General features: G+C 36.3%; 1 protein-coding gene across 6 annotated transcripts in view; it reads left to right on the forward strand.

Annotated features, from left to right (window-relative positions):
- KDM4C (lysine demethylase 4C) overlaps positions 1-12,878 on the forward strand; it is a 279,086-nt gene that overhangs the window by 243,194 nt on the left and 23,014 nt on the right. For all 6 annotated transcript variants that reach the window (XR_012649164.1, XM_075021802.1, XM_075021803.1 and 3 more), the window contains one exon: positions 5,562-5,732. Coding sequence is in view for 5 of the 6 variants with exons in the window: in XM_075021802.1 (XP_074877903.1) it covers positions 5,562-5,732 (171 nt within the window). In the remaining variant the exon portion in view is untranslated. The remainder of the gene's footprint in view (positions 1-5,561; positions 5,733-12,878) is intronic.

The following is a 12,878-nucleotide window of genomic DNA, read 5'->3' on the forward strand; positions in this document are numbered from 1 at the left end:
TCTTTATACTCTAGGTAGTGAGATTTGCATCAGTAGCTGGGAAATCATTCCCTGATCAAATAGGACTTTCTGCATACTTTCTTTTATTCCCTCTTCATGTGTATATTGCAGCCACTCCCTCAGCTCCTTAATTTTTCCACCTTCCTCTAATATATCTGTCTCTGATGCTGGAGTCCCCTTATGCTGTTAAACAATGCATGTGATTTTTCTTCACCTTATTCTCTTCGATGATACTAAATGGTAAATGTTCTGAAGTTTCAGATTATTTCTTCTAAGTTTATAGAGCACTTAATGTAGCAGTGTTTCTGTCCTAAACAGACCTTTTTTCTGGCATTTGTGTTCATGTTGGTTATTAATAGAAATACCTACAAAATAGTAATGAAAACCAGGTAGGTTGTTTAAGCAGAATTTATACTTTCAATCTAATATAAAACACTGCAGACTTCAGCACTCAACTTTCTTAGTCTACACTTTCTCTGGAAAAGAAAAGAAGTTATTAAATAGCTATTATTTTGAATGGTAAGAAACAAAACACATGCTCATCTAAAAAAAACCACAATAGTAATACAGTGACATGGAAACCCATAAAATCCATTTTGTCTTAGTGATTTTCTTGACCTATATTAGGTAGTGTCAAAGGAAAAAAAAACCACCAACTCCAGAGAAACAGGATTTTGTGTGGCTACTATTTAAAAGGTGGTGTGAAGGATGTTCAAAGTAGTTTGGAATGAGACTATAACATCCTTTCCTGAAACTCAGCAACAACCTTTTTGAAAAAAATCCTGTCTTATTAACTTATTTCCTGAGGCTCAAATCAAAATCAGATTTGCAGAAGAGAAAGAAGAATTATACTTCTGTGTTTTTCATTGGGCCAAAACTTGGAAAGATCACATATTTTGTTAAAGAAACTTTTTTCTGTGAAATTCTTAACTCCTGAGACAAAGGAAATTGCCGTATGTTTGTATATGCTTGGTTTTATACTCTGTCTTTTGGATAATTAATCTAATCACATCTTTAAGCCCTTGGAAGTTTTTTCACCATTGGTTTTCTTGTTACACTTTTCTTAGCTATTAGCTATTCCTTCATGCAGAAATTATATTGCTCTTCACCATTAGGCATAGCAATGTATCTTACTTCTAATGAACTTCTTTCGTTTGTCTGTTGTTTTAACTTCTTTGCTTGAAAGCAGAACAGAGGAATCATTCAGACTGAAATATACTCAGTTTGGAAATTTTTACAGGAATCAAACAGATTGTCTTGTCAGCAAGAAAAATAATTTCTTCTGGTATTTAGCAGTTGAAAACATTGTACATCAAGCAAGGACACTACTGGTTCTCATTTCAAGGAAGCAAAATAAAAAAATGTTTTTTCACTCATATAGGCGCTAGATATTCGTTCTAAATGCTCAGTGAAAACCGTGATTGCTACTTTCTTCAAATTTTAAAAAAATACCAAACAAAAAACCTACCTATGTACAGATAAATGTGTATTATTACTGGTATTAGTGTATCTCTTCACCTCAGGCAAGGGCTTATTGCAGTGATGAGGTGGAGTATGTATCCAAATTATTTATTGCTTTGATCTCAAGCGAATTGTGTCCAAATTATTCATCAATTTACTTTCACAAGTTTTTCTTTCTGGGGATCAGGTTCTGTATCGTCTCCAGGATTTTTTTCCTAGAGTACTATTTTAATGTCAACCATGGAAAACACTGGCAGGTCTTCTGATGAAAAATCATCAAAAAGACAGTAAAAAAAGGCAAAGCATACTCCTTGCATCTCTATAGTGCTGCCAAATGGAGTAAATATACAAATACTAAGAGCAGGAGTTTTAAATGTTGATATGACTTTTCAAAAATCTGGTCTTTGGAGGTCCATGGAGTCAAGACTAAGCATGCCTCATATTTGCTGAAGGTACAGCTTTGGAAATAACACAAAAATTTGCTAGCAGAAAAGTTGTTTTATACAGAATGATTTTGGTTATTCCTGTTGCAGCCTATATTATTCTGTTATGTAAATTGGAGTGTCAATATGCAAGGAAGGCTCTGCGATTTACTACTTACAGAGTAGGTCATGTTTTTTTCATTTTTCCTCTTTGACTGTGCTTGTCTCTGGGCATGAAACATATCCCTCGCACTTTTTTGTCATCAAACTGCAAGAACACTTGGAAGTACAGTTGAGAATATGCAGTTGAGAAATGCAGATGCATTTGTTTTGATTAAAAGAGCTCTTTCATACACAAGGAAATGAGAAAAAGAAGTTGTATGCAACTATACTAGCAGGAAAAACAACCCCAGACGATCCATACAAAGTTAGCAAAGACAGCACTGAGGGTCAGACAAAGCTAGCTGGAGGCAAACATATGCTCACAGGTGATGTTTCATTTGGAAATCGTGATCAGAAGAGGCCATCTAGGCAGCCCCAGTTACATGCATTTTGAAAGGCTGTCTTTAGAAGGGGCAAAGATAGGAGTTGCAAAAACCTACTGTTGCTGCTTTTTGAGCTATTTCAAATTATCTTCTGCTATTATCAGCCAGTTCTTGCCTCTGTAGCACACGGGGAACAAAGGGATGCTGTCAAATGGAAGCTGCAGATCCTTTTTCTGTTGAATACCTGAGTAATGCAATGTCATTGTTTGCCACTGTCTGCTAACTACTGTCAGCTCCTTAACATTTCAGAGAGACTAAGGCATGCCTTTAGGAAGGACATATTATTCAAAAATCATGAGCTGGCATATTTTTGAAATGTCATGCATCATTTCTATGCCTAAATTTAAGTTCCAAGGAGTAAGCTTAAAATGATTAAATGAGAGTTATGTTCCTATATCAAAAAAGCCTCAGAATTTTGAAGATCCCCCATTAAAAACTGCAGTCAGAGAAAGTTTCTAGATATTTAGATATACATCAGATGCCTATTTCATGATAGTTATTATGATTTCATATACATACAGTTTATATATTTTATTTAACAAGATTTTTGTGTCCTGCCATACAGAAAATGAAGGAGAAAGTAATTTTTTCTCTTATCTTTTTGAAGTTTGCACACAGAACGGGAGGTTAACTTTTTTTTCTTTGTATCTGGTTGTTTTCTGTATTTCTGCCACTATCTTAGTTCATCCTTGGCTTAGGTACTGTTAAAGAAAATCATGCTTTTTAAACCACAGCTTTCTCAATAATCTGGTAACAACCACAGCTGTTTCTTTAATCTGATAGACTCCCTTACATAACAAATGTCCTTTCTGATCAAAAATGACATTCTTAACATCCATAAATTCTTAAGATTTTCTGACAGGAAATGTTTTCTGCAACATGCAATCAATTACAGTGTATGCTTGTCAATATTTTTTCTGAGAAATAATTCAAGAATCCTACCAAGATAAAATACTAAAAATGATCTTCTCCTTGAGCATTTCTGTTTTTTATTATTTGTTCAAATGAACAATGACATTTCTTTGAAAATTTTATCATTAAATAAGCCTGTATTGTGTCTTAAAATACACTTTGCCTTCCTTCTTCTCTGAAGAGTTCCATCTTCAGGCTTTAAAAATATTTAAACCTTTTAATAGAGCTGTTTCTCTTTGGGCTTCTGTAATATCAACCTTTTTCTATTATCTCACATAAGTAAATCAACTAATACTCTCCAGTTTACTTTTGATCCCCCGCCCCCCAAATAACTGAATAGACTAAAGTCGAGAATTGAAAGGTAAATTAACATTTATGTTTACATATGTTTCAAGATTGGATAAAAGGTGCTAACTGACATGTTACCACTCCTGTGATTATACCAGTAAATTGTTATTTATGTAGTTAATTCTGCTACTTAGTCTAACTATAGACAGGTAAAATGAGGGAGAAACAATTTTGTTACACATCTAAATGGTTAAAAAATTTGTGAGTATGCTTGGAACATTATTTCCAGGTAAACTCGAAAATGCTTTAGACACGTCATTGGGTTTTACTATCTGAGGTGACCTCAGCTAAATCCTCCAAATGCGTATGTCAGGCAGAGCTCTGACACACAGAGATTTAGTTCACTGTCTCCAGAAATGGTACAGAATATCTGTACTTGGTTTGCCCTTTAGTTTGCGGGAGCAGAGAGGTTTAAAAATTCTAAATCCCAGATATTGGTCCAAGAAAGAGACATGACTGACTACAGTCTCTGCAAAAACAGAAGTGTTCAAGTTTAGGGTGGGCTTTTCCTCTTCCCCAAAAGCATTGGCATTACTATTAATGCTTGGAATCTAACAAAAAGAACTGATGCTGTCCTTGGTTCTCCCTTTGATATTAGTGCTAAGAATTCTATACCTGTAGCATTTTCCAGATTTTCACAGACACTTTTAAAATTTATTATATTGATTGAAGAATTCACTGTCTTTGAAGGTTTGAAAAGCAGTGCTAGGAAATTGAGTAATTACTTTAACATATGTAATAAAGTATTTTCATGCTGTTTATATAAACGTTTCTAATAAAAAATATTTTATGCTTAGTATACATCTGTGTAGTTGCCCCTTGTAGTAGCATCTTCCATTATAACAGAAGTTCAACTGTTCAGATATAGACAAAGTCACAATAACTCACTTTTGCATAAAGAAATGGACCTTTGTGAGGTAACAAATAGGCAGTCAGGATCATAAGAAAGAAATGCCTTCCTTGTGTTATTAAGATGAGAATCCCTTGATCTTATTTTTCCTGGTGAGGAGGGTTACTTTTTAAGTGGAAGGTTCATGAGGATAAATTAGTTAGGAGCTGAGATGTAACAGCTGTCTGTATCATGTGAGCTTCTGAGCATTTGCTCACTTACAAGGTACCATGCTTCTTTTTATTTATAGAATCCATCACGCAGTTATTGTTGTAGAATTTTTGCATAGTTTAACAACCCTGCTACTCTTCTGATTGACGTAACTAGCTCTGTGGAATTAAAAGTGAGAAATGAAAAAAAATTATTATTACTGATTTACTACATAAATAACTGATGAAGAGTGGTCAATGTTGTCTAAAGTTTTAAAGCAAAAGTGCTGCACAGTACGGGTTAAGAAGTTACTCGGATATACTGCTGTAGACAGCTCTGACAAGAACTAGATATGCATTTAGTTATTGTGTCCCATTCAGCAAAATATTAAGCAATTACGTAGATTCATACTGAAATCCAGTACTTAAAAATCCCATCATTTAAAGCAATGCGAGACCACAGTCTGGGTTCATCACATCTTACCTCTTCAAGCAAATTCTACAAATTATTCTACAAATAAAATTTACAAATATTGCTAATTGTGTAAGTGTTATTGATCTCATGCAGAATAGTTAGAAGGCATCAGTTGCAAAAATATTTTTGAGTGCTGTGATTTATTATTCTTCAGATGCCATTTGTTTTCTCATAAAATGCAAAAACTTTGTATGTAAAACAAATTTGTGTGATCATGATTGGAAGGAATGATTTTGCAGTTGAAGTTTTTATATTGAGTGGTGAACTGTTATCAATTCTGTTTTGACAGTGACAAATTTCTGATGAGTAAGCTGGTATTTTAAAATGACTTTTTCTTTTAAATTCTTCCTTTTTTTCAAGAGAGCTAAAGCACGTAAGAAGGCCATTACAGTTGGGCAGACAGTCATCACAAAACACAGAAATACAAGATACTATAGTTGCAGGGTCATAGGAGTGACATCTCAACTTTTCTATGAAGTCATGTTTGATGATGGCTCTTTCAGTCTGGATACTTTTCCTGAAGACATTGTAGTAAGTACCTTCTCAGATACCTGTCCTTTCTGGTTTTTTGTTGTTGGTTTTTTTGTTTGTTTGTTTGGGGGTTTTTGTTTTTTTGGTTTTGGTTTGTTTGTTGTGGTGTTTTTTTTAAATTAGAGAGTTGGAACCTCTTGAACTACTTCTTTTGACCCTGAGGAGATAAAATCTTAATATTCATTTTGTGTTTGTTACTTTTGCTGCTGAGAATGATTATTTTCTAATGGGCTTCCAAACCTTGGTTGTTCTAATTAGTCTTTGCCATTTGACCAAATGAATCAAAAGTAATCTTAGAAAATCTTTTAATTAAGAAATATGTATTTAATAAAAGATATGAGAGAGGGAATTCCATATATCCTTCTGTGTCTCTCAGAGATAACTTGTAAAAATTCCTTGCAGAATAGAAAAATGCTGCTGTACTGGGAAGAATAGCTCTCAAGAATCTAACAACTTGTTTACACCTTCTGATATTTAGTTTGTGAGATTACATTATTAATGATAAATATCATCAGGGAGTAGAATGTGTAGTTTATTGCATTTCCAAAAACCAACTGATATTTTGGTTTCCATTATGCACTTACATAAACTATGGTGTTTTTCAGAACTGTTAAGGACCACGTTGTGCACTTAGCACATATGAACAAAATTTGCAGACAGCCGGGGAAAGATTCTGTTTCCCTCCACATTTGCAATGAATACATTGGATATTAACCTTCATTGTGTTCATCAGGTGCCGCTTGATGTCTTTCTCATGATATGACTCTAATCCTTGTTTACCTTCATGCTCTGAGTCTTTTTTTGTGCTGAACTGATATTTTTAGTGTACCTCCTGCTAATAATCTCTGAAAGTTAGAGCCTTCAGTGAACACTGGTATGCAAAAGTGCTGTTTGTTGCAAGACCAGGTTTCATTTAGCCCTGTGTCCTGTTCTGTATGTAGAGGGGGAGAGTCTGGCATGTGCAGCAGTGCAAAAGAATACACGCTGTGCAGCTCAAGGGACACAACCCCTAGAAGTACTCCATATTCTTCTCCCGTGAAAATCTTTGAGCTGTTCTGTTTTCTGCAGGCCTAGTGTTTTCCTGGAAGTAGCATTAGCTGACAGATACATCAGTGGAAATGATACTGTTGTTCTTAGATGCTTCTTACTTATTGAAAAGTCTGATGCCTTTTGAAAATACGGTATTTGAAAGGGTACATTTCAGAGCAGTGTATGGGGATTGAGCTGTTTACCTCCCACTGGTCTGAATAGCAGACAGTCAGCAAATCCCTCTTACATGTCTTTGAAAATTTATCCTTTAATTCAAAACACTCCAAAAGGCTCCATTAATGATCAAAGACATTCTGATTTAGGATGATCAAGATATTAAGCAAATGTGGCTGTATTGTTATTAGAAACCCCTCTTTTATGTATGCCTGCATCAAGGATCTGGTAAGGCAGAGATGAGAAACTGCTTGCTGCCCTAGTGGGGTAGTCTGATCTGGAGCTAAGAATAAATGTAATCAGGTCTGGATATGCCTCAGTGCTTCTCAGATAGTGGATGAACAACATATAATTGTTTGATGGAAACACCAAACGAATTTCACATTCCTTAGAGAAATCTTGTTGTGTTTTCATTAGATAATATACCTGCAGCAGTTACTGGAAGGGAAAAAAAATGTTTTTTCTTCTGCCTGGACTAAAACTTGCTAATCCATGCAATGTGCATATCAGGTGTTAGTGCCGCTGGGAGGACTTATTCATCAAATCTGGTGTGAAAGCAATATTGCTGCCTATTGAAGAACTTATTTTTCTAATCTGTTTTCACTTTTCAACTAGCTCACAAAGATAGCAGGAGCTTTCTGCTTTTCCAGTATGTGCTGAATCCAGTACATAATTTCAGCTCAGCTCACAATAGACCACAGTTCCAATGTTCAGACACAGTAATTTATTTTTAAGGAGGAAAATAGGAGCAGGGAAATTTCAGTCTCAAAGTTTCATGAAACTCTATTTGCCTGTAAGTATTTAGTAACTACCAAAGCAAGGTATACATTGTTCTTTTATCATATGTATTTCCCTTGGTTTGTGTTACCATTTGCTAAATGTTTCAGTTGGGGTTTTTTTAAGGGTTAGTTATAGGCATAGCTGTATAGATTTTTATTTCAAGCTATTGGGTACTATACCTGATTTCTACCTTGTCGGAATTTCTTAGAATAATCACTCCTCAATTACAATGTTTAAACCCATTAGAGAGCTTCCCAATGTGCTAACCAGCCAGCTTTCCCTCAACCCAGCAGCTGTAAGAGGGTGCAAAGAAGTATATGGGTACAATTTTTTTCTGGGAGAAACAGCAGGACAACTTCCTCTGTAAGTCATGGAAAGACTGCAGTGAGGGGGAGAGTACGTGATACCTTAAAGGAGGTGAGGTGACAGCTTTAGCAGTTAGTTTAACAATGCATGTACACAAGTGGGGTATGCATATGCTGCAGTCCTGCTTAACTGCTACCATTAGACAGCATGTGTGTGTGCCACTTGTCACTGCTTGAAGAATTAATGCTCTGTAATTTGTCACACAGCCCCTAGCTCAGCACCAAGAGGAGTACTGTCCTGCCCAACAGGCCAGATGTCAGTTTACAGATTATGCATCAGGAAATGTCTCAGTTTTTCGGCCTGCTCATTTAGGGAGGGTGTCCCACAGTTCCTTTTTTTTTTTTTTTTTTCCCTGTGTTAGTACCTGATGGACATCTCCCCACTGCCATAACTTGGCGGTTTGCTAGAAATGAATATTCTGGGTATTTAGCTAGGATTAATATTTGTTTCTTTGTATGTTGTGGCTGTCAATAATGCCTTAACAGCAAGTATAATTAAAATATATATACATACATATGTAATCTGAAATTAGAGTAAGGATGACGTCGTTCCCGCATTACCTTATTAAAATCCCAGCTAAACAGGGAGTCCTTGCAGTATACTTGGTTGTGGGCAGAAGGGTCCCACCAAATTGTATTGATTGCAAGGAAGAGAGGAAGAAAAAAAAAAAAAGTTGCAGAGTCAAGCATGCTTTGAGTCTGTGGGGAGGTCTGATTACAGGAGAGCTGAGCACACCTTTCCTGAAATGGTGGACTTCCTTCCAGGCCACCAGCCCCAGTAAGTGCCCTGGTCCTCCAGTGACCAGTTTACACAGAATTCTTTGCTGTCTTGGTTCCACTTTGTGTTTATCAAGCAAACTAGGTGAACAAAAATGAGTGTACTTTCTCTTGCTGCCATGACATACCCACACTGTGGTTTAGTTTACTATGAAGTGTATAAATGTAAGGGTCCTGCATTGAGAAGGTAAAGGTGATCTGTGGGTTGTCATGCCCACAACCCAAAATGGACTTTACTTACTAAAATCTATAAATTGAATACCATCCTAAGTAGTATTGTAGCTTGTGGAAAACTGCTGTAAATGTTCCTTAGAATCAAGAGCATCTTAAGAGTTAAGGAGGTGAGATGTGTTTGGAAGGACACTTGGATGCTATATTCAGGAGTTATGAATTTGTTTTGCAGAACCACATTATGGTAATTTTCTGAGGTCCTGATAAAATCCAAAAAGCATACTCTTGAAAAAGTATGTATTAGTTCAGGTTAAGACATTCAGACTGCAGCTGTCAAAAGCAGGAACAAGAAATTATTTTTGCATGTGTCAAGTTGGTCCATCCAACATCTTGCTTGATTTTTTTTTGTCTACTGCTGGTTTTTGAAGTGGTTGCCACCTTACCGGAAAAAAATTCAAGCATGAAAAAAACCCACCAAGCAGTGGATTTTTTAACATACTAACAGTGATACCTGGAATCCTTAACAGAATTACGCTGATAGTTATGCGAGTACCTTCTTTCAGTAGTGGTCCAAAGAGAGCCTTCAGTGTGAAGAGAACAGAAGAGATTAAGCTCTATTTTTATGTGTCTATCAATACTATCAATACTTTAAATTCCCCACTAGCAGAGGAAGGAGGAACAGGGCTATTGAGAGCTCTGACAGCCAAAGTAGTTCACTGAAATTACATGAAGGCTACAACTTCTTAGGGTGTGCACCTAAATTTCACAAAGTCCAAAATTATTAACCACTGCTTTCTTTTAAATAAAATGCAGCACATTTTAGTTGCCAGTATTTAAAAAAAACCCTGCCAGCAATGTAATTTGCGAAGCTATTAAAAAAAAAAAAAGCAAGCCTTTTCTCAGCCAGGGACCTTCTTTGCAATCCTCTGCCTCTGTCCCAGCCCACAAATGCTCACTTCACACCTGCAAAATTATGAAAAGAAAGCTCTGACATCTCATGAGCCACACTCTAATCTATACACATACTGTCTGCATAGGCTTGCCAATTATCCTGTCTTTCTTGATGATTGTGGACTCGCTGAGATTCCGAATGATCCTTCCTGACCTAGATATCTGACAGAGGTTCAAAGCTGCATAGGCATTTATAATCTTAGAAGTTGCTCAAGATGAGGTGAACCAATTGGTGTAAAGTACACGCAAAGGGGTCAGGCTGAATGCAGATTGTCCCAAGGATAGTAGCATTAGACTAATGAGAGACAGAACAGATTTACTTCATCTTCCTTTGAGATGTAGAACAAATCGGATTTAGCTGGATGGTTCTTCAAAAATTATTTCCTCCACAGACTAGCTAAAGGGAACATTAGTTTAAAAACATAATGTGCCATTGTGTAGGTGGGACTTTTTGCATGTGCGGGTTAGAAAAGGTAGCTCACTTTTGTGAGCCGTGAGTGCCGGTGCTCAAGATGTAGCTTCAAGAGCAAAGTCTTACTTCTTTACAAGAACTTCTCTCTAATGACTTTGTGACTACTGACTTTCACTGATACAATAAATATGTGTCTGCATATGTCTATGTGGACACTCAATCAGCTTCTCAATTTCTGTACATGTTAATACTTTTGCTACTGCTTTTGCAAAACCATACTGCTTGAACAATGGTCATTTGGAAATACTGGGCTAGCATGTAAATCTTGACAGTCCATTAATGTCCATCTGCATATAAAAACGAGAAGATTCGATTCTAGCCCTAGTAATTTCCGAAGGATGCTGTGTGCTTTTTTGGAAAGCTGTCCTACAAACCAGATGTATGTAACTTTTCCTCTATCAACCTTGTCTGGCATTATAAATGACTAAACTCCTGACTAGTTTCCAGCATTTTTTCCGGTGGTTTCTATTCTTTATGCCTTTCTCTCTTTATTTCTTCTGACAACTGTTTTCTGCTTGTCTACCTGTTCAAATCAAAACTTTAAATAGTAGTGCTTTCCTGCCTCCTTGTATCTGTGAAAGATCCATTAGACTTCTGGCAGACAATAATAGCTTATTGTTCAGTTTTATTATACTGGCATGTAAATCTGTAAAGAATGGCTCAGGAAATTAGAACTGTTGAATTTACACTTTCTGGGCAATCTATAGATACTTTGGGTGCACTTCAGTATCACCATCACCAGTGTTTTCTGAGAATGAAATAGAAAAGTGAGGAATGCACGTCTGAATGTAACAGGAGGATAGATCGTATTTGGTGTAAACTTAGTCAAAAAGTCCTCAGAACTAGCTGTGTGATGTAGGAAAAGAGACCTAATGAATTATAATAGGTTTAGCAACCTTTTTTTTATTTCTTAACTGAGACAACATTGAGTCTGTGGTCTGAATAATGTACTACTCATGTTGGGCTGGCACAATTTTTTTTTGCAGCATTATAAAATTATCTGCTGTGTAGTTGAACTTACTACTCAGCAATTTGTATGATGTGGCCATTGACGGACAATTCTGAAAAATTCTGGAAAGCAAGTTTGAGAGCTGCATGACATGGCTCTGAGGAGAAAACTTGGGTTTCTTTTCCTGGTTAGATTGGTAAAAATTTTGTAGGATTTTGCATTCCAGTTCTGTGAAATACTCCAAGAAGTTAAATATGTATATATGTTTTGAAGATTTTACTTCAAGTTCATGTGAGCTGAGAAATTAATTTTAACACATTTTTATAACTGTGAACTTTTGCACTGGATTTGCAAGCGCTGATACACAGAATGCTATTCTTTGCACATGTGAATCATTGTTTGCATCTTCGGAATACTAACACAAATGAATTCCTGTTTTTAAAACTGTGGTCTTATTATGTTAAAATCAAACTTTTTCTAAAGCAAAGACTTAAGTTCTAAGGCTTCAGACTGGTGGCTTTTATTCCATCGTTTAACTCTTGAAGCTGCAAAACATCAAAAGATAGAATAGTCTGATTCTAATCTGAAACTTGTTGTACAGTACTATAACCATATTGATTTAAGTCAGTTACTTTCACTTTACTTTGTTATGGAGAACAGAAGTGATTTTTCTGTGGCTCTTGCTTTTTCTTTGTTTCCTGTTACAGTAGAAAGACAGGGAACTTAGCAGTTACACATAAAAAATGAATATAGGGTAGATTAAAGACAAATTAAAGCTCTAAATATAAGTATTATCTTTATACAGTTTCCTGTGTATAATGTTCTTTCTACTTTATACTGGAATGCTTTATGGAACCTTATCAAGAATTATTTTAGATTAGTTGAAGGTAATGCCCCCACAGCTCAGCAGGAGAAACAACATGGAAGATATACCATTACTTTGCAGTAATAAGATGGCTGACTTTGAGTTGAAGCAGGTGAGAGACAGAAATATATTACAATGCTTCTTGTGTTTGCAAAGTGAGTGTGCATCCACGTCCAGGACTACAACTAGTACAGCCATGATGAGCATGTGGAGCACAGTGAAATGCCTGGAATTGCACAGGAACCATTGAGATGAGGTGGGACTGCTGGGGGTGGGGGAGGAGCATTATTTCCCCTCCCACCTTTTTTCTGAGGTAACCCAGGAATTGTAGGGTTTTGGGATCCGGTAATTTACCCTATTTGTTGTGTGTTTCAGAAGTAGATTATTGCTAGACTTGCCATGTGTGTTAGGGGGCTCGGGGTGGGGAAGGTGGGGAAGGAACATTTTACTTTGTGTGTGTTATGTCCTGAGGCAGGGGCAGGCAGAGAAGATGAGCTGGTCTTTATACTTGTCTGACTGCAATTGGTTTACTGGGAACTTTAAACCTTTAGGCTTTCACCAATATATAGATGGGCAGGGTACAAGGTCATGCTGTAGGACTCAGTCTCATCTA

Source organism: Buteo buteo, chromosome Z (assembly GCF_964188355.1).
Source record: "Buteo buteo chromosome Z, bButBut1.hap1.1, whole genome shotgun sequence".
NCBI lineage: Eukaryota > Metazoa > Chordata > Aves > Accipitriformes > Accipitridae > Buteo > Buteo buteo.